General features: G+C 39.3%; 1 protein-coding gene across 2 annotated transcripts in view; it reads left to right on the plus strand.

The window, feature by feature from the left end:
• Positions 1-17,656, plus strand: part of LOC109986556 (complement factor H-like) — a 21,134-nt gene extending 3,478 nt beyond the window's left edge. The window contains exons 3-19 of one of the 2 annotated variants that reach the window (XM_020637265.3): positions 796-901; positions 1,062-1,138; positions 1,266-1,448; positions 2,959-3,141; positions 3,273-3,464; positions 3,610-3,783; positions 4,896-5,063; positions 7,078-7,245; positions 7,589-7,753; positions 8,367-8,549; positions 8,645-8,830; positions 9,255-9,437; positions 10,927-11,109; positions 11,241-11,432; positions 11,578-11,751; positions 13,581-13,748; positions 17,543-17,656. In XM_020637265.3, the coding sequence (XP_020492921.2) occupies positions 796-901; positions 1,062-1,138; positions 1,266-1,448; positions 2,959-3,141; positions 3,273-3,464; positions 3,610-3,783; positions 4,896-5,063; positions 7,078-7,245; positions 7,589-7,753; positions 8,367-8,549; positions 8,645-8,830; positions 9,255-9,437; positions 10,927-11,109; positions 11,241-11,432; positions 11,578-11,751; positions 13,581-13,748; positions 17,543-17,547 (2,690 nt within the window). In that variant the 3' untranslated portion in view covers positions 17,548-17,656. The remainder of the gene's footprint in view (positions 1-795; positions 902-1,061; positions 1,139-1,265; positions 1,449-2,958; positions 3,142-3,272; positions 3,465-3,609; positions 3,784-4,895; positions 5,064-7,077; positions 7,246-7,588; positions 7,754-8,366; positions 8,550-8,644; positions 8,831-9,254; positions 9,438-10,926; positions 11,110-11,240; positions 11,433-11,577; positions 11,752-13,580; positions 13,749-17,542) is intronic. The other variant, XM_065955666.1, reaches the window with a different exon arrangement.
• The last annotated feature ends 2,776 nt before the right edge of the window (positions 17,657-20,432 follow it).

A 20,432-nucleotide genomic window follows, 5' to 3' on the forward strand; every position in this document is an offset into this window, starting at 1 on the left:
ATCAAATTGTACAAACAGATATTTATAGTTATATATAGATATATGGATTGTATAAATATATAAATTATAAAACAATTATAGTATATCAAGTTGTATATATGTATGGAAAATCATTGGATTGTAAATATCAAATATAGTATCATAAATATAGTGTAGCAAATTGTATATAGATAGATTGTATATATAGAGAGATTATAAGGAACACAGGAAGTTAATTTAATTTAATAAATATTAATTATTGAGCTGTGGAAAAGGGGTAGGATTAAATGAGTTTTATACTTCTTCCTACTCCTTTTCAGGCATATCAATTGAATATATGTAATTTGCTTTTTCTTTTTTTGTGAAATAATTTGAACATTGTTTTTTGTTTATTGTATTTTCATGCTTTTCATTTTGTTTTGTATTTTTGATATGTTTGATTTTATTTGATATGTCTGAAATAAATTTAATCAATCAATCAATCAATCAATCAAGACAAAGCATGCAAAGAATTATATGTAGCCTATAAGACTTAATAGGACGACAGTGCAGTGATGAGTAGTGTGAAGGATACTGAAATGAACACGATAGTAAAAAATGTAATTATGTGACATATGACTTAATATACATGATTGGTGACGTCACTCAGGCTTTGTCCATGAATATTTACAGTCTATGATTGTTCCCTGGTTTTGACAGAAGCCACAATGTCAAATCAGGCTCTACTTAATGGTTTTCATACTGTTGAAATTGTATGACATAAATAATTGCTTTTTGTTTTGTTTTGACTAATTTTCTCAATTTTTATGTTTGAAGCAAGATCATGTGGTCATCCTGGCGACGCCCAGTTTGCAGATTTCCATCTGGAAAAAGGCGACGATTTTGTTTTTGGGTCAAAAGTTGTATACACCTGTCAAAAAGGGTAAAAAAAAAAGAAGTACCCTATGATAAAAAATGTTAGCTGTATAAAGTATCCCCTCATATTGTACATTTATAATGTTTAGCATAACAAGGAGTAAGATTTAAACGTGGCTCTAAATACAGCATTTTATGATCTATTTTCTACATAATCCTGGTTTCAGTTATCAAATGGTCAGCCGGAGTAACTCTCGCATCTGCATGGCTGGAGGCTGGGATGGTGTTGTTCCTGTATGTGAAGGTAAGAGCTGATACAGAGGCCCATTATCATCTGATACTTGATTTCTTTGTCATTCCCTTATAAAGAGTTACTCGCTCACCTGCCTAAGTGTGGATGAATTTAGATTTGATCCTGTTTCCTTCTCCAGCTCAGCAGTGTCCGGTGATTCATGTGGCCGATAATGTTCAGGTGATTGGGGACCCGGAGGACGCAAACTACGGCAATGTAGTTCGATTTAGCTGCAAGTCTAACACAGAGGTTCTGAATGGGACGTCGGAGATCTATTGTGATGAAAATGGAGAGTGGAGTGCCCAGGCTCCAAGCTGTGAAGGTAAAGCAGGCTTTCTTAAGAGAGAACCAAACACACAGGAAAATCTGATGTGCAAAAAAACTGCAGTTCATCAAGTGTCCACTAGAGGCTGGCTGCAAAACCCAAGGAATCCCCATTGGGTCCCGTGTTAAAATGCCCCATTTTTGCAGCATATTTAAACATGTCTTCAGTTTCGTACAAAAAACATTTTTTGGTGTCTAGCTCATATCTTTGTTTGTGCACCACCTAAGGGGGAAGAATTATTTTTTTACTTGTGTTTTGATTATGCAAAGGCAAAGAGTTTTGTATGTTTTCAAAATTGGGGGCGTGGGTGATATGAAAGGCAGGTGGGCAGGTTGAAGCTCTTTACCAGGAAGCTTAAAGTTCCTGCATTAACAAAATATTTTCCACTTTTTAATCCAGTGTACCTGTGTTAAAAGTTAATTTATCTGACATTATTGTTCAATTTAATTCAATATTTTTTTTAACTTTACATACTTTATTGATCCCTGAGGGGAAATTCTGGTTTACATTCTGTTATTGAGAGACATGCTTCTCATATAGAAAGGCCTGAAAAACACACATGCACAAACAGGACCTGTGGACATGCATTAGAGGAGAGATAAGTTGGGCTGCTGTGCTCAGAAAGTGACATGGCACCTCTCCAGCCACCAGACCAACATTATCTGCCATTAACTAACTTGTTGAGCAATTAAAAGGCTTTGTCGGAGCTAACGATCCAATGAAATTCATCCCAACATTATGCCCCGCCTGTTATATTGTGATTGGTGCAGGACTTTAAGGTCCGCCTCAGCTCCAACTCTTTGCTTCTTTCTAGTTTGATTTAGGTGGAGACAGCTTTTCCAATACTAGGATTCAGAATGCCTCTTTAAAACCAATGGGTGAAGTCACTGAGACTACGTCCATGTTTTATAAAGTCTATGATTTTTACACAATTAGAAAAAATGGTGGTAAAATAAATCCCCTTAAAAAATAGAGGAAAAAAAAGTAAACATAAAATGTTGCTTCTGATTGCTAATCATGCACATACACAATGCTTCCTCTTGGACATCATGACTTTATTTATGCTCAGGATGGCATGTTTTAAATGATAATAGTCAACAGTTAAGATTTGACAGGAAAATTAGCTCCACATGGTGCAACTGCTATGCAAGACTTTCACAGGGGAAACTGAGTTTTTTCAACCGCAATCTAACAGGGAGAACAGAAAGTAAAAGTGGAACTGTTCAGAATGAATTCAGATATTTGAGAAGCGCCACAGCAATCTCTTTCCAAGAATCCATTCTCTAATGGTGTGAGCATGACAGAACTCTGGTTAAGGATATATTAAAGGGAATCTGCTGTCCATCACCATTTAGTGTCATTAACATTAAATTTATACCCATATTTCAATGAATAATTGTAAAATAGGTCCAAAATGTTGGTGTCAAATGAGCAGCTAATTTTTGTTGCATTCTTTATGGAAAACAAATGTATTTATTATGATGCTTGTGTGTATATTTCTCAACAGAGATCAAATGTGCAATACCTCAGATTCAACATGGACGATTAACTGGACAGCTCCAAGATCACAAAGAACATGAAGTCCTGCATTTTGAGTGTAATCAGAAGTTCAAAAAACAGACTGAAAGACCGTCAAAATGCACAAAAATAGGAACTAAAGCCGAGTTCAGTCCAGCGCCTGTGTGTGAGCGTAAGTATAAACTGAGTTATATCGGTTATATCACACTGACTGGTGGGAGGTGAAGGGTTGTTGTGGGATTGTCGACTGCCTCGATCAACAAACTGATGAACAGAATTTTCTTTTACTCCTACAAAATGCAGCAACAAAATGTAAACTGCCGCTGACAACACTCGAAGGCACCAGATATGCCACTTCCCAAAATGTGTTTTCACCTGGAGACACAGTCACAACCAGATGTGGTTATAAGTACTGGATCTCTACACCTCAGAGCACCTTAGCTGTATCCACATGTAATGACGACGGAGAATGGGATATCACACCAGTTTGCCAAGGTATAGAAGTGCATGGTATCACAGTAATCACATCATGAGACGGTTGTTTACTGCGCCGTGTTTATCAGTCATTAAACTGTGGTGATGATGATTATTAATGCCATCTTGATCTACCAAAGATTAACAAGTCTTTCTCTTGTTTTAGAGGTGAGGTGCAGCAATCAAAGAGACTTACGTGTGTATTCTTGGAATGTCCGTTGGGGACAAATAATAACACTGGATGAGAGTGTAAACTATCGGTGTAAAACAGGATATAGGGCAGCATCAAGCTCGGCCAGGTGCACCAGAGATGGATGGAGTCCAAATCCACTTTGTCAAGGTATTGTGAAGTTTTCTTTAGTTAATAATATGAATATTAATGTTAAATCATTGAGGTCTAATTAGTCTTTTGGCTGATGTTCCACGGAAACATTCTAGACAATTTCAGGAACACCTGCCACTGAAATTTTCTAAAGTTGCTACTCACACTTATCCCTCACAATGTGAAGTTTGCCCTGTTGGACGGGAGGGGAGGAGGGACTCTGGAGGCTTGGCATGAAATGAAAAGGATGCTGTGGTCGTTATTTGTACAAGATATCCAAGATACAGTAGCAGGAGGATAAAAGTCCAACACTATAACAACAGTTTTTCTGCTTTTACATCAATGCTACCGACTATTGAGCGTTTCCACAAATTTCAACAAAAGAGCTAAGAAGAACATGATGGCAAACTGAAAAGATCATAAGCATCTTCATTACTTGCACAACCATCTCACTGGTCGTGTGAAGTCGTCAACAACCTGTCCCACTCACAGTGAATTTTTCTGACTCTTAATCTGATGCGCTGAAACATCAGCTACTTAATTTTGTAATTTTAGTCAGGAGTAGGCAGGGAAATGTCTTGGGTTAAGTGGGATGAAAATCTAGACTGTTAGCGTTCACATCACACATTGCAGCTCACCATGCACATCCAGTTTTGTGCATGTTTGAGAGCACCATAAACGTCCCCTTTGAGGCCTGTTCACACCAACGATTTAAAACATATTGAGTTGAAATTTGAGATATTTTACAATGAGTCCTTCTACAACATTCTGATCTGTTTTAAAACAATATGACAGGAGGAGACTGAAACTCTTTTCAGATATGACAGGCCTACTCAAGAGCCTGCCTTCAAGTCAGACTAGCGTGGTATCACTTTTTCCCACACACTTTACCTGGGCTGTTCACCAAGCTGTATGAAGGGCAATCCAAGTATGTTTCTTGACCAAGCAGCAACCTCTGGTGTGAAAAATGAAGCCAATGCAGAAGTGTCTAATCTGGCATTTGTCGAGGGTCCCCTTGTTCTCTATTCATTTCCATGATTTCCGAAAGACCAACAATGATGAATAATTGTACCATTGAGTGAGTTAGAAGTGTGAACAGAACTGTGTTTAACTGCAATTTTCTTTTTCAGATATAACATGCAACAGACGTGAGGTTCCAAATACTGATATTGTGAACAATGACAAGCAGACGTACATTTACAACGAAAAGGTCAGGTACGTCTGCAAGGATGGTTTTGAAGGACAATTCACTCTCTCCTGTAGAGACAATTACTGGTCTGGGAATGCGAGATGCGAAGGTAAGAAACAACAGAACAATAAGTTCATTGTTAAAATACATTGTTTTGTTTAGCTCATCTGTTTTTTTTGTCGTCTAAGCATTTGGAGAAGATCTTTCGAAATTACGACTTGGAGAAACCCTTAAAACTTCATGACTCCCAGTCAACACAGTAACTTTTAGATCAGTTAAGAAACACAGAAAATCTTAGTTAGTCAGTCGGCAAGCAAAAAAATACTGTGAATTTTATTTCATTGACCTATGCTCCCTTTGAGTTGTTGGAAACCCCGACAGCAGAACAAGGGGTTGTGTTATACCGAGGTCACACTACACCACTTTATTTTCTGTTATGACGGTCACTGTGTCAGATTAGGCGATCACAGAGACAAACATTTTGTACCGTGACTTGACCGACATGACATGACAGAATACATGGTTGTTAGCTGATGTGATGCCGTTGGAAGGAAGACGATGGGCAAGACGACACCCGGAAAGAAGAATGTAAACGAAAACAAAATAATTGCCAGAACGTGACAAACTCTTCCAGTGTCGCATAGTTCAGTCTCGCAGCACCAATTTTCTGTAAGGAGGTTGTGAGGCGTCCCAGATGCGGCCTTGATTGTAGTTCAGGAAGAACTGTGTTACAGGATACAACGATCCATTTTCAAGGTAGACGGGTCCTGAAACCCTACATCTGCCGGATCGCTTACAACGTGTAGTCTGACCTCAGTTTAGACTTACTCAATGTTGGTCGTGTTTTTTTTTTCCAATGATAGTGAAGTTTATGCTTATCACTTAAATCCCATGTATTTCACCAATTACCCTGCACACCTGTAAAGAAACAACCGCTTGACAATAACCCACAGCACTTGTGACAGTGTAGCTTCTAATACTTAGTTTGGCTAATCATAGAATGCGAGCTAATGCTAATCAAAACTATTTGGTTACTGTTGTGAACTGATGCTAGCTCAAGTATGCAAGCATTAGTACACATGACTGTTGGTTCAATAACAAGAAAACGTTAATGTCACTGAGCGGCTGAGACATAAAAGTGTTAGACAACACATTTGTGCTGGGCACGCACACTTGAGCTCTTGTTTTGACGTTATAAGTGCATTCCTGTTGATTTGATCGAGCATTACTTTAAAGAAGACATATACATATATATGTCCACCTTTTCAAACAGTCCCCTGTGGTCTACATGAAACATCTGTGCTGTGCTTTGGTCAAAATATAACATGAATCAAGCACCAGAGGAGGTTTTTGACCCTGAATAAACCAGCTCTCTCAGAACGCTTCGTTTGGGTGTGTGTGTGTCTCTTTAAATGCAATAAGCCCCCCCCCCCCCGAGTTTTCCCGGTAGACATCACTCCTCTGTAGTGAGAATAGAAATGGCGTACCTGTGCAAAAGTTTTGCTATAGGCTGGGGGTGGAGTCCATGGGTGGAGATACCAGGGGAGGGGAGGGGATTTTTCTTTTTTTACCAGCTACCCACTGTGACATCACAAGGAGAGCAAATTTGAAACTGAGCATTTTTCTCTGTGCTGTAAGGCTTATGCAGACCACAATCAAAGGACTGGATGGATTTATTTCACATTTTGTGGGTTGGTAGACACTCAGCTAGTTTACCCAAATCTATGTTCAAAAACATTGTCAAAGTGGATTTTTCATATTATGGCCCCTTTAAACAAATACCATACAACCTGACCAGTTAACCAACACTATTGATTATCACCCCATAGAAAAAAAACTTTGTACAACTGAACAGATCTGTAGTTATTTTAAACAAAATATCATGGGGCTCTGATGTGAATATATAATTACAGTTGTTCTGTCCTAAGATAATGTTTTAGTTTATATTATTTATTTTCAGCAGCAGTAAAATGTTGGAAAAAAAAGACTATTACAGGAATTTTCATTTCAACACTTTATTGGCGATGAGCCTACTTAAATAAGATGTTTTGTTTTTCATGAAGATAGTCAAATGAAGTGGAGGTCGTGTGACTAACCGGACACTTTCACTGAATCTGTTTCAGAGGTACCGTGTAAAAAACATCCCATCCCCAATGCAATCATTACCCACAATGAAAGAGAAACATACCAGCACAACCAAGCAGTACAATACACCTGTGAGCACGATCGTGATATGTCCTTCTATGTTACCTGTGAGAAAGGTAAATGGACTGGGATTCAGAGCTGTCGAGGTAAGAAATTTTACGACAGTACAATGACAAATACAATGCTTAACGTGCGATTCTAGTTTCTTTGTCTTTTCAGCAACAGAAATATCTAACACTTCCTCCAAGATAAAAAGAAGCAAACGTTTAATATAAAAGGTGTTACTAGTTCGAACAGTTAAATGTTCATTTGTTTTCACATGCGTAAAAGTTCACAGCTTAGAGAGATTGTTCTTGAATTTAGACTCAAGCACTGGAATCATACAGACGACGATGGCCCTCCTCAAAGGACTTCACATGATACTATATACTTATATCTTTCCATCAGTGCTGTCTGAATATAATCCTTCTTTGTTCTTTTTTTATATAGCGACTGCATGTGGAGAAGCTGAAATTCAAAATGGATTTGTTGTTGCTCAGGAGGATAACAAGCTGTACTACACCTGCAATGACAATTTTAAGCTTCCCACCAAAGGCTGGTGGGGAGAAGCCGTATGTGAAGGCAGGAAGTGGTCTGGACTTCAAGACTGCATTGGTAATTCATCTTTGTTGGGTTGATGGGGGTGGGGGGGGGGGTTGGTTGTGCAGCCCCTAGCAGCCCTACAGCATTCTGCCCCAAGTGAGGCTTCCAGAGAGCTGGCCAATCAGAAGAAAGTGGACACATAGGGAGGTAGGCCTTAAAGAGACAGTATCAGGCAGAGGCTGAAATAACGGATTTGACAGATGCCAGTATACGATAAATAAGGAGTTTTTTTAGATGCAAGTCAGGCGAAAGCTGCTCTATAGCTTTCGCATACTGACAAACATGAAAGGTTAAAATGAGGAGAATATGAGATCTTTAAAGAGTGTTTGGGTTGAGAGAGGATTTTTCAAAGAAATAAACAAAACACTATTCTGTGAAACAGTAAATGCATATTACACCAGTCCTCTGACATAGCACATTTTGTTATAGAAGTTTGTTATATAATTTTAGTAAACACCATGATAATACATTTTGTGCTATTTTAAATTTCTTTGCTTGATCACACTTTTGTGACATCACTGAAGACGGCTTCTTCATAGAGGAAACATTTTGTTCATTTACTTCAATTATCACGGCTGTCAGCAGCGATGTAATTAATGTCTCTTTGTAATCATCTCCACTGTAGAGGAAAGTCGGTGCGGAGAAGCTCCTGTGATTCCTAATGCGGAAGTCACTTTCCTAAACCTCCGTAGCAGACAAGAACTGCAGATAGCTTGTCAAGATGGATACCGCGCTCACACTGACCGTTTATCATGTGAAGACGGAAATTGGAATTTAGATGAATTATTGCCGGAATCAATTTGTAAACGTGAGTTAATAGTCAGTTCTTACTGTAGATCATAAAAGTATTTATAAAATGTACAGGATGTAACTCTGTGCTGTGTGTATTTTGATATGTTGCAGCTGTCTCCAATCCCTGCAAACCCCCACCTAAAATTGAAAATGCTGTAATTGTGAAGTCTTACCAAAAGCAATACCTGTCTGACTCGGAGGTGACTTATCAGTGCCGTGATAAGTACACGATGGAGGGAGAGGGCACGGTTCGATGCTTGGATGGCCAATGGGAAATTAAGAACATTTCATGTAGACGTAAGTACATCCAAAATGAAAGGATTTCAAGAAAAAGTACGTACAAATTCAAAACTGTCCTCATGAATATGTGCAAAATGGAATTTCAGTGCATCAAATTTTTTGCTTGATGGTTCAACGGACACTTGATTTGTACCTGTGAGTTTTATGACATCTTCAGAGTTTTGGTGTGTTTACCGACACAAATTAATTTATGATGATCAGAGATTAGATACGATGGAATTAAAAATGAGATCAATTGGTGTAGATATACTCACACATTTATTGTTTTGATCCCTCAAATTCCTGTATGTGAAGGTAAGAGCTTAAACAGAGGCCCACTATCAGCTGGTACTTTATTTATTTGTCATTCCCTTATAAAGAGTTAATCGCTCACCTGCCTAAGTGTGGATACATTTATATTTGATCCTGTTTCCTTCTCCAGCTCGGAAGTGTCCAGTGATTCATGTCGGCGATAATGTTCAGGTGATTAGGGACCCGGAGGACGCAACCTACGACAATGTAGTTCGATTTAGCTGCAAGTCTAACACAGAGGTTCTGAATGGGACGTCGGAGATCTCATGTGATGAAAATGGAGAGTGGAGTGACCAGGCTCCAAGCTGTGAAGGTAAAGCAGGCTTTCTTAAGAGAGAACCAAACACACAGGAAAATCTGATGTGCAAAAAAACTGCAGTTCCTCAAGTGTCCACTAGAGGCTGGCTGCAAAACCCAAGGAATCCCCATTGGGTCATGTAGCATATTTAAACATGTCTTCAGCTTAGTACAAAAAACATTTTTTGGTGTCTAGCTCATATCTTTGTTCGTGCACCACGTAAGGGGGAAGAATTATTTTTTTACTTGTGTTTTGATTATGCAAAGGCAAAGAGTTTTGTATTTTTTCAAAATTGGGGCGTGGGTGATATGAAAGGCAGGTGGGCAGGTTGAAGCTCTTTACCAGGAAGCTTAAAGTTCCTGCATTAACAAAATATTTTCCACTTTTTAATCCAGTGTACCTGTGTTAAAAGTTAATTTATCTGACATTATTTTTCAATTTAATTCAATATTTTTTTTTAACTTTACATACTTTATTGATCCCTGAGGGGAAATTCTGGTTTACATTCTGTTATTGAGAGACATGCTTCTCATATAGAAAGGCCTGAAAAACACACATGCACAAACAGGACCTGTGGACATGCATTAGAGGAGAGATAAGTTGGGCTGCTGTGCTCAGAAAGTGACATGGCACCTCTCCAGCCACCAGACCAACATTATCTGCCATTAACTAACTTGTTGAGCAATTAAAAGGCTTTGCCGGAGCTAACAATCCAATGAAATTCATCCCAACATTATGCCCCGCCTTTTGTATTGTGATTGGTGCAGGACTTTAAGGTCCGCCTCAGCTCCACCTCTTTGCTTCTTTCTAGTTTGATTTAGGTGGAGACAGCTTTTCCAATACTAGGATTCAGAATGCCTCTTTAAAACCAGTGGGTGAAGTCACTGAGACTACGTCCATGTTTTATAAAGTCTATGATTTTTACACAATTAGAAAAAATGGTGGTAAAATAAATCCCCTTAAAAAATAGAGAGAAAAAAAGTAAACATAAAATGTTGCTTCTGATTGCTAATCATGCACATACACAATGCTTCCTCTTGGACATCATGACTTTATTTATGCTCAGGATGGCATGTTTTAAATGATAATAGTCAACAGTTAAGATTTGACAGGAAAATTAGCTCCACATGGTGCAACTGCTATGCAAGACTTTCACAGGGGAAACTGAGTTTTCCCATCTGCAATCTAACAGGGAGAACAGAAAGTAAAAGTGGAACTGCTCAGAATGAATTCATATATTTGAGAAGCGCCACAGCAATCTCTTTCCAGGAATCCATTCTCTAATGGTGTGAGCATGACAGAACTCTGGTTAAGGATATATTAAAGGGAATCTGCTGTCTATCATCATTTAGTGTCATTAACATTAAATTTATACCCATATTTCAATGAATAATTGTAAAATAGGTCCAAAATGTTGGTGTCAAATGAGCAGCTGATCTTCATTGCATTCTTTATTGAAAACAAATGTAGTTATTATGATGATTGTGTGTATATTTTTCAACAGAGTTCAAATGTGCAATACCTCAGATTCAACATGGACAATTAACTGGACAGCTCCGAGATCACAAAGAACATGAAGTCCTGCATTTTGAGTGCAATCAGAGGTTCAATAAACAGACTGAAAGACCGTCAAAATGCACAAAAATAGGAACTAAAGCCGAGTTCAGTCCAGCGCCTGTGTGTGAGCGTAAGTATAAACTGAGTTATATCGGTTATATCACACTGACTGGTGGGAGGTGAAGGGTTGTTGTGGGATTGTCGACTGCCTCGATCAACAAACTGATGAACAGAATCTTCTTTTTCTCCTACAAAATGCAGCAACAAAATGTAAACTGCCGCTGACGACACTCGAAGGCACCAGATATGCCACTTCCCAAAATGTGTTTTCACCTGGAGACACAGTCACAACCAGATGTGGTTATAAGTACTGGATCTCTACACCTCAGAGCACCTCAGCTGTATCCACATGTAATGACGACGGAGAATGGGATATCACACCAGTTTGCCAAGGTATAGAAGTGCATGGTATCACAGTAATCATATCATGAGACGGTTGTTTACTGCGCCGTGTTTATCAGTCATTAAACTGTGGTGATGATGATTATTAATGCCATCTTGATCTACCAAAGATTAACAAGTCTTTCTCTTGTTTTAGAGGTGAGGTGCAGCATTGAAACAGACTCACGTGTGTCTTATTGGGGTGTCTATCAGGGACAAATAATAACACTGGATGAGGGTGTAAGCTATCAGTGTAAAATAGGATATAGGGAAACATCAAGCTGGGCCAGGTGCACCAGAGATGGATGGAGTCCAAATCCACTTTGTCAAGGTATTGTGAAGTTTTCTTTAGTTAATAATATGAGTATTAATGTTCAACCCGTGTCTGAGAAAGCGGGGAAGGACATTGGGTCTAATTAGGATTAGCCTTCTGGCTGATGTACCACAGAAAAATTCTAGACATGTTCAGGAACACCAGCCACTGAAATTTTCCAAACTTGCTACTCACACTTGTCCCTCACAATGGGCCTCAGTCACTAACAGTGCATACGCATAAAGCTTAAACCGTGCGTACAAACGTTTGAAGCACAAATCTGGGATTCATCAATATAGTCTTACTTGAAATTGTTGTTACTCTGCAAACAAAAGTAGAACTTCCTCAGACCATGCGTACGCACAAATGATTAACCAGCTTTCTCAGAAAATGTTAACATAACTATTTTAACTAAATGCATGACATATTAAAAATACATTCATTAAAATATATATATATACATGAAAATGTTTAAAAAGATGCATAAAAAATGTGAATTAACTAATGAATTGACTGAATGTATTAAATAATTATGAATTGTTCACCTTTTCATCCTTTAATCTAAAATCTTAAATCTAATCGTCGACCACTCCCACTAATATTGCCATGAAATATTACACCTGTTACCAAAACCAGCTGACTAATCTGAGACTATTTAAGAGCATACAGGGAATTTACATGATTGTGATTTATGTATAAGAAAGTGTAAAGATCTAGCCTTGCTGAAAGATATTGCAGCCGGTGCCTTCAGAAGAGAGTGTGTTGAATGGTTTATCAGCTGATTCTGTCTGCCAATGCATGTACAGAATTGCTGTGACTATGTCATTAACTGTAACAGTATCTAAGCCCCCAGACACACTGCTCTTTTTTGCCTTTTGGGGCCATCTCCTAAAAACTTCTACTCGTTTCCACCTCACCTTCCGCTCTCGTACTGATACACCAAACGGATGTCCTTACATGGAGAGATGGGGGCGTGATAGAATGACGATTGCGGGTTGCAGGCACGCGCCTCACGGTCGTGGTCGTTATTTGTACAAGATATCCAAGATAGCTGGAGGATAAAAGTCCAACACTATAACAACAGTTTTTCTGCTTTTATATCAATGCTACCATTATTGGGCATTTACACATTATCAACAAAAGAGCTAAGAAGAACATAATGGCCAACTGAAGAGATCATAAGCATCTTCATTACTTGCACAACGATCTCACTGGTAGCGTAAAATCGTCATCACCCCGTGCCACTCACAGTGAATTTTCCTGACATATCAGCTCAGGCTACTTAATTTGCAAGTTCTACCCGGGAGTTGGCCAGAAAAAAGTCTGGGTAATGAATGGTATGAATCTAGGCAGTTGGCATTCACATCACACATGCAGCTCAACATGCACGTCCCGTTTTGTGCATGTTTGAGAGCACCATATACGTCCCCTTTGAGGCCAGTTCACACCAACGATTATTTTCCAAGATGGTGCAGTTTATTTATTTTTTTGGTTGTTTGTTTTGTGTATGACAGGAGGAGACTGAAACTCTTAACATATGACAGGCCTACTCAAGAGCCTGCCTTAAAGTCAAACTAGCGTGGTATCACTTTTTCCCACACACTTTACCTGGGCTGTTCACCAAGCTGTATGAAGGGCAATCCAAGTATGTTTGGCGACCAAGCAGCAACCTCTGGTGTGAAAAATGAAGCCAATGCAGAAGTGCCTAATCTGGCATTTGTCGAGGGTCCCCTTGTTCTCTATTCATTTCCATGATTTCCGAAAGACCAACAATGATGAATAATTGTACCATCGAGTGAGTTAGAAGTGTGAACAGAACTGTGTTTAACTGCAATTTTCTTTTTCAGATATAACATGCAACAGACGTGAGGTTCCAAATACTGATATTGTGAGCAATGACAAGCAGACGTACATTTACAACGAAAAGGTCAGTTACGTCTGCAAGGATGGTTTTGAAGGACAATTCATTCTCACCTGTAAAGACAATTACTGGTCTGGGAATGCGAGATGCGAAGGTAAGAAACAACAGAACAATAAGTTCATTGTTAAAATACATTGTTTTGTTTAGCTCATCTGTTTTTTTTTGTCGTGTAAGCATTTGGAGAAGATCTTTCGAAATTACGACTTGGAGAAACCCTTAAAACTTCATGACTCCCAGTCAACACAGTAACTTTTAGATCAGTTAAGATCTTAGTTAGTCAGTCAGTAAGCAAAAAAATACTGTGAATTTTATTTCATTGACTTATGCTCCCTTTGAGTTGTTGGAAACCCCGACAGCAGAACAAGGGGTTGTGTTATACCGAGGTCCCACTACACCACTTTATTTTCTGTTATGACGGTCACTGTGTCAGATTAGGCGATCACAGAGACAAACATTTTGTACCGTGACTTGACCGACATGACATGACAGAATACATGGTTGTTAGCTGATGTGATGCCGTTGGAAGGGAGACGATGGGCAAGACGACACCCGGAAAGAAGAATGTAAACGAAAACAAAATAATTGCCAGAACGTGACAAACTCTTCCAGTGTTGCATAGTTCAGTCTCGCAGCACCAATTTTCTGTAAGGAGGTTGTGAGGCGTCCCAGATGCGGCCTTGATTGTAGTTCAGGAAGAACTGTGTTACAGGATACAATGATCCATTTTCAAGGTAGACGGGTCCTGAAACCCTACATCTGCCGGATCGCTTACAACGTGTAGTCTGACCTCAGCTTAGACTTACTCAATGTTGGTCGTGTTTTTTTTTCCAATGATAGTGAAGTTTATGCTTATCACTTAAATCCCATGTATTTCACCAATTACCCTACACACCTGTAAAGAAACAACCGCTTGACAATAACCCACAGCACTTGTGACAGTGTAGCTTCTAATACTTAGTTTGGCTAATCATAGAATGCGAGCTAATGCTAATCAAAACTATTTGGTTACTGTTGTGAACTGATGCTAGCTCAAGTATGCAAGCATTAGTACACATGACTGTTGGTTCAATAACAAGAAAACGTTAACGTCACTGAGCGGCTGAGACATAAAAGTGTTAGACAACACATTTGTGCTGGGCACGCACACTTGAGCTCTTGAGTGGGTACGGAAAGTATTCAGACCCCTTTACATTTTTCACTCTTTGTTTCATTGCAGCCATTTGCTAAAATCAAAAAAGTTCATTTTATTTCTCATTAATGTACACTCAGCACCCCATCTTGACAGAAAAAAAAACAGAAATGTAGAAATTTTTGCAAATTTATTAAAAAAGAAAAACTGAAATATCACATGGTCATAAGTATTCAGACCCTTTGCTCAGTATTGAGTAGAATCACCCTTTTGAGCTAGTACAGCCAATGAGTCTTCTTGGGAATGATGCAACAAGTTTTTCACATCTGGATTTGGGGATCCTCTGCCATTCTTCCTTGCAGATCCTCTCCAGTTCTGTCAGGTTGGATGATGAACGTTGGTGGACAGCCATTTTCAGGTCTCTCCAGAGATGCTCAATTGGGTTTAGGTCAGGGCTCTGGCTGGGCCAGTCAAGAATGGTCCAAAGCCACTCCTTTGTTATTTTAGCTGTGTGCTTAGGGTCATTGTCTTGTTGGAAGGTGAACCTTCGGCCCAGTCTGAGGTCCTGAACACTCTGGAAGAGGTTTTCTTCCAGGATATCTCTGTACTTGGCCGCATTCATCTTTCCTTCAATTGCAACCAGTCGTCCTGTCCCTGCAGCTGAAAAACACCCCTATAGCATGATGCTGCCACCCCCATGTTTCACTGTCGGGATTGTATTGGGCAGGTGATGAGCAGTGCCTGGTTTTCTCCACACATACCGCTTAGAATGAAAGCCAAAAAGTTCAATCTTGGCCTCATCAGACCAGAGAATCTTCTTTCTCATAGTCTGGGAGTCCTTCATGTGTTTTTTGGCAAACTCTATGCGGGCTTTCATACGTCTTGCACTGAGGAGAGGCTTTCGTCGGGCCACTCTGCCATAAAGCCCCGACTGGTGGAGGGCTGCAGTGATAGTTGACTTTGTGGAACTTTCTCCCATCTCCCTACTGCATCTCTGGAGCTCAGCCACAGTGATCTTTGGGTTCTTCTTTACCTCTCTCACCAAGGCTCTTCTCCCACGATTGCTCAGTTTGGCTGGACGGCCAGGTCTAGGAAGAGTTCTGGTCATCCCAAACTTCTTCCATTTAAGGATTATGGAGGCCACTGTGCTCTTAGGAACCTTGAGTGCTGCAGAAATTCTTTTGTAACCTTGGCCAGATCTGTGCCTTGCCACAATTCTGTCTCTGAGCTCCTTGGGCAGTTCCTTCGACCTCATGATTCTCATTTGCTCTGACATGCACTGTGAGCTGTAAGGTTTTATATAGACAGGTGTGTGCCTTTCCTAATCAAGTCCAATCAGTTTAATTAAACACAGCTGGACTCCAATGAAGGAGCAGAACCATCTCAAGGAGGATCAGAAGAAATGGACAGCATGTGAGTTAAATATGAGTGTCACAGCAAAGGGTCTGAATACATATGACCATGTGATATTTCAGTTTTTCTTTTTTAATAAATTTGCACAAATTTCTACTTTTCTGTTTTTTTTCTGTCAGGATGGGGTGCTGAGTGTACATTAATGAGAAATAAAATGAACTTTTTTGATTTTAGCAAATGGCTGCAATGAAACAAAGAGTGAAAAATGTAAAGGGGTCTGAATACTTTCCGTACCCACTGTATATGTCCACCTTTTCAAACAGTCCCCTGTGGTCTACATGAATCAGAGCAAGCAGCAACCTCTTGTGTGAAAAATGAAGCCAATGCAGAAGTGCCTAATCCGGCATTTGTCGAGGGTCCGCTTGAGGCTGACTCTAAGAGCCCTGAAACTCACATACACACCCCATTCCAAAATGGAAGTTTTTACAGTAGATATTAACATGTTTACAGCCTGGTCCAAAAAAAGAAATAGGTCTTATTAGTTATTGTCCTCATGGGCAAATAGCCTCTCAGTGGTGGTCTTGATCGGTCTTAATTTAAAATCCTGAGTCCGCCCAATCTGAGACAAGACCGAGTAAAAATGCTTTGTTTCAAGACAAGACTGAGACCTAAAAAAAGGCTTACAGACCGGTCTTGAGACCAAGACCAATTGTTGATTCTATTGCCTGAGTGCCTGTGTTTCTGTATGTTTCTTGGTTCCATTTTGTACTTATACCGACAACCCAGGACCTCGACTTGATAATCTCGGAATGTCCTTTGAGAGAAACACACAACAACTGAATTATGACCACTACCATTCAGTTTGACCAGTACTGTAAACCCAGTTTAATCCATCACAAATGCAATGGCATTTCACCGATTTCAACAAACAAAGCAGGCACTGAGGAAGATCTAAAGGCTCCTGAACAGATTCTTAATGCTTTAGATTGAACAATATCTATTTTTTTAAAGAGTCTTGGCAGCAGAGACATACATAACACAGCCATGATCAAACACTGACCTTATACATAGCTTGATAAATTGTGTGCATGGTTCCTCTCTCTGCACTCCATTCACAACCACATAAACGTTTCTTTCTATGTAGTACTTTTCCACATTTCTCAATTATATTTCTGATATGAACGGCCCAAGTGAGCCTTTCATCAAACCATACTACCAAAAACTTAAATTCCTTTACTCTTTCTAAAGGACAACCATACAAACACAGCTCTATATCAAGCATTGTTTTTCTTAAAGCCAAACACTGTGTACAACACTACAGCACATCAATTAAACCTGATGCATTTTGAGACGTGGTACTGAACACCTTTTTTTCTCTCTCTCTCTCTTTTTTTTCTCTCCCACAGCTTAGTAACCAGCTCCAGCAGACTCTCAATAAAAACACCATATTTACATTTTTCCATGGGCCTTTAATTTGTTGTGTGGTCAGAGCATTTAATAAACCAGCTGTTTTGATTGTTCTTATTGTTGAAGCTTCATGATGAATAACTAACACTATGCTTATTGGAAAGGGTATCTTGGAAAAATGTATTCAATTTTGGTTTATAATGCTGAAGTTGTGAAGATGTGGCTTATACAGTAAGCATTCAAAGACTATTTCATTTCAAACTTTTAAAAGCAGATGAATTAAAAACAGTTACAATTTCAAAAAAAGTGGCTTGAAATCAAAACAATACTAATCTTTAGAGTTTGCTGGTGTTTGGGGCATCTAAAGAAAATGCAGATTTGCAGAGCGAAAACTAATGGGACTTTAACAACGAGCCAATCAGAAGAACGAGTTATGTAGGTGCCAGAACTCCACTCCAACAGGTCTGTGGTGTGAGGTGCATGTTTTACAATAAGAGCCTTGAAAATATGTAAAAAACAAAGTTTGTTGCGCCGGGAGCTGGCCACGACACAAGACCGGCCTGTCGGCAGCAACCGTCTCACAGCTATATTGCTATATAGCCGCCTTTGGCCGCTGCCAGTTCAGCAGCCGAGATATAATGCCTGCCTGTCAGCAGCGGTGAGGACGAGGAGCCAGGAGTCTGTTCTTTGCCACAAATTTCCAAGATCAATTCTAGAAGAAATTTCGGAATCAGTTGAGGAAATGGCCTTATGTGTTGAAGTAAATATGTCTGTAAATGTTTTTATTACTATATTTCTACTGCTATACTGTATATTTTGGAGAAACTGTATCGATGGAATTTCTCTCTGGGATTAATAAAAATGCAGATTTACCGAGGTCAGCGAAAACTAGAGGGACTCTTGCCACTACCTGCCCAGGGACAACAGATGGAAAGCAACTAGTTAGGTAAATCTGGTACAAAGCATCTCTTCTCTTCTGAAACTAATGGGTTTTTTTTCACTGTCCCTGATTCAAATAAACTAATAAACTTTACTAAACTAAACTTTAACAAGAAGCCAATCAGAAGAACGAATTCATGTAGGTGCCCGAATTCCACTCCAACAAAGCCAACGTTTAAAAAGCCAACTTTCTGTCGCAACTTGGAGACATGGACAGTTTTTACAGGGAACTTAAAAGTAAATTCCTCATCGAGCCACATGCCAAGATATTTATACTCATTGACACTCTCAATGTCTGAGCCATTTAAAGAAGATATGTGTACACTTTCATAATCAATATTTTTGGCTCTGGAGAATAGAATTAATTTTGTTTAAATCTCATGAAGTAGCTGTTTTTGGTTAATGATAAATTCTTGGATACAATTAAAAGGAAGTTGCAAGTTTTTTGATGGCTAATTGTACAGAATCTGCAGTACTGTACAAAATAGTGTCGTCTGCATAGCAGCGGGCATGACAACCATTCAAAGAAGAAACAATGTCATTAATATAATCAGTGAACAGCATGGGACCCAAGACTGAACCTTGTGGCACACCTCTATTGATAAACAAAAATTCAGATTTAGCGTGACCTAACTTAACACACTGACGTTTGTCAAACAAGTTATATATAGAGGGCATGTTTAATAATAAATAAATTAACCTTGGGGGTAGTAGTTCTGTCTGTAGGGACTGAATTTACCCTCTGGGATTAATAAAGTATGTCAAATTTAAATTAAATTAAAAGCATTTCTTTAAAAAAACATTTTTATAATATATCTACTTCTTGATCAAGGTTACTGCAGATTCTTAAGCAGTCTTAAATGTTGGGTCATAAAGTGTCTTAAAAAATAATGATAAATCTAATAGTTAGGGCTGGTGCTGGTGTAGACCGGCTCCTAGTTATGCTGCTATAGGCTTAGACTACCGGGGCAACTGGCACCTTGAGCTCTTATTTCTCCCTCTCTCTATCTCTGTCTCTCGCTGTGCGTACAGTACATCATATTACTGCATGTATCTATCTGTAAATCTCAGTCACTAACCACATATTTTCCTGGAGGCTCCTCAGGATTGTTGGTGGACGGCCTTCCTGAACAACAACTCCCCACTTCGCCACTGTTCCCTATATCCCTCTTCCTGCATCTTATCCCATCTCCCCCTATCCCTTTCCAAGCCCGGAGCAGTCTAGGCCTGTGAAGGTTGTTTCGTCATTAGCCTGGGATCCGGATTTACAAATATATGAACCCATTTATAGAGTAGCTTAAACTCACCATTCAATTGGCAGCTTGCACATTGACTACTGGTTGTGTTTCATATCTCATATCAGCATTATTTAAACACACATATAGGTAAGGTGCATATTTGGCCAAGGAAGAACGTTAAATTTATAGCGCCTCAAATGTTTTTTCCATCGCAATTCCACAATTCATACTCATTCAATAAAAATAAAAGTAGGCCTATATACTGTGGTGTATTCATGGTCTTACCTTTACTGGTAAACAAAGTCCATTCGCCTATCCTTCTTGTAAAAAAGGCCTGTTCAGGTTAGTATTTTGTTCTGCATCTCCCGTTTCTGAGTGCACCTGAATGTGTTGCTCATTGTCTGAGCGCCCCTGAATGCAGCATGCACAGCGCATCTCCGAAGTGACGGCAGTGAGAGGAGACCTATGGAGGAGACATGCCCAGTTTGGATTCAACTAAAGGGACTCGTGTATTTTCTGACGGACTTTATTGTTATTGTGTGCGTCCTTGAGACAAATGATTTGCGTATTGCTGGAAATTAATGTCTTTTGTATTGTTCATAGCAACTTTCAATGTCTGTTCAATTTCTAAGTGCTGATGTTGTTTTTCACTTTAAATACATGCTAATTGATAACAGTAGCAAGTGTTTTCAACAGTCTGTATCCTGGATGT

Source organism: Labrus bergylta, chromosome 6 (genome assembly GCF_963930695.1).
Source record: "Labrus bergylta chromosome 6, fLabBer1.1, whole genome shotgun sequence".
Taxonomy (NCBI): Eukaryota; Metazoa; Chordata; class Actinopteri; order Labriformes; family Labridae; genus Labrus; species Labrus bergylta.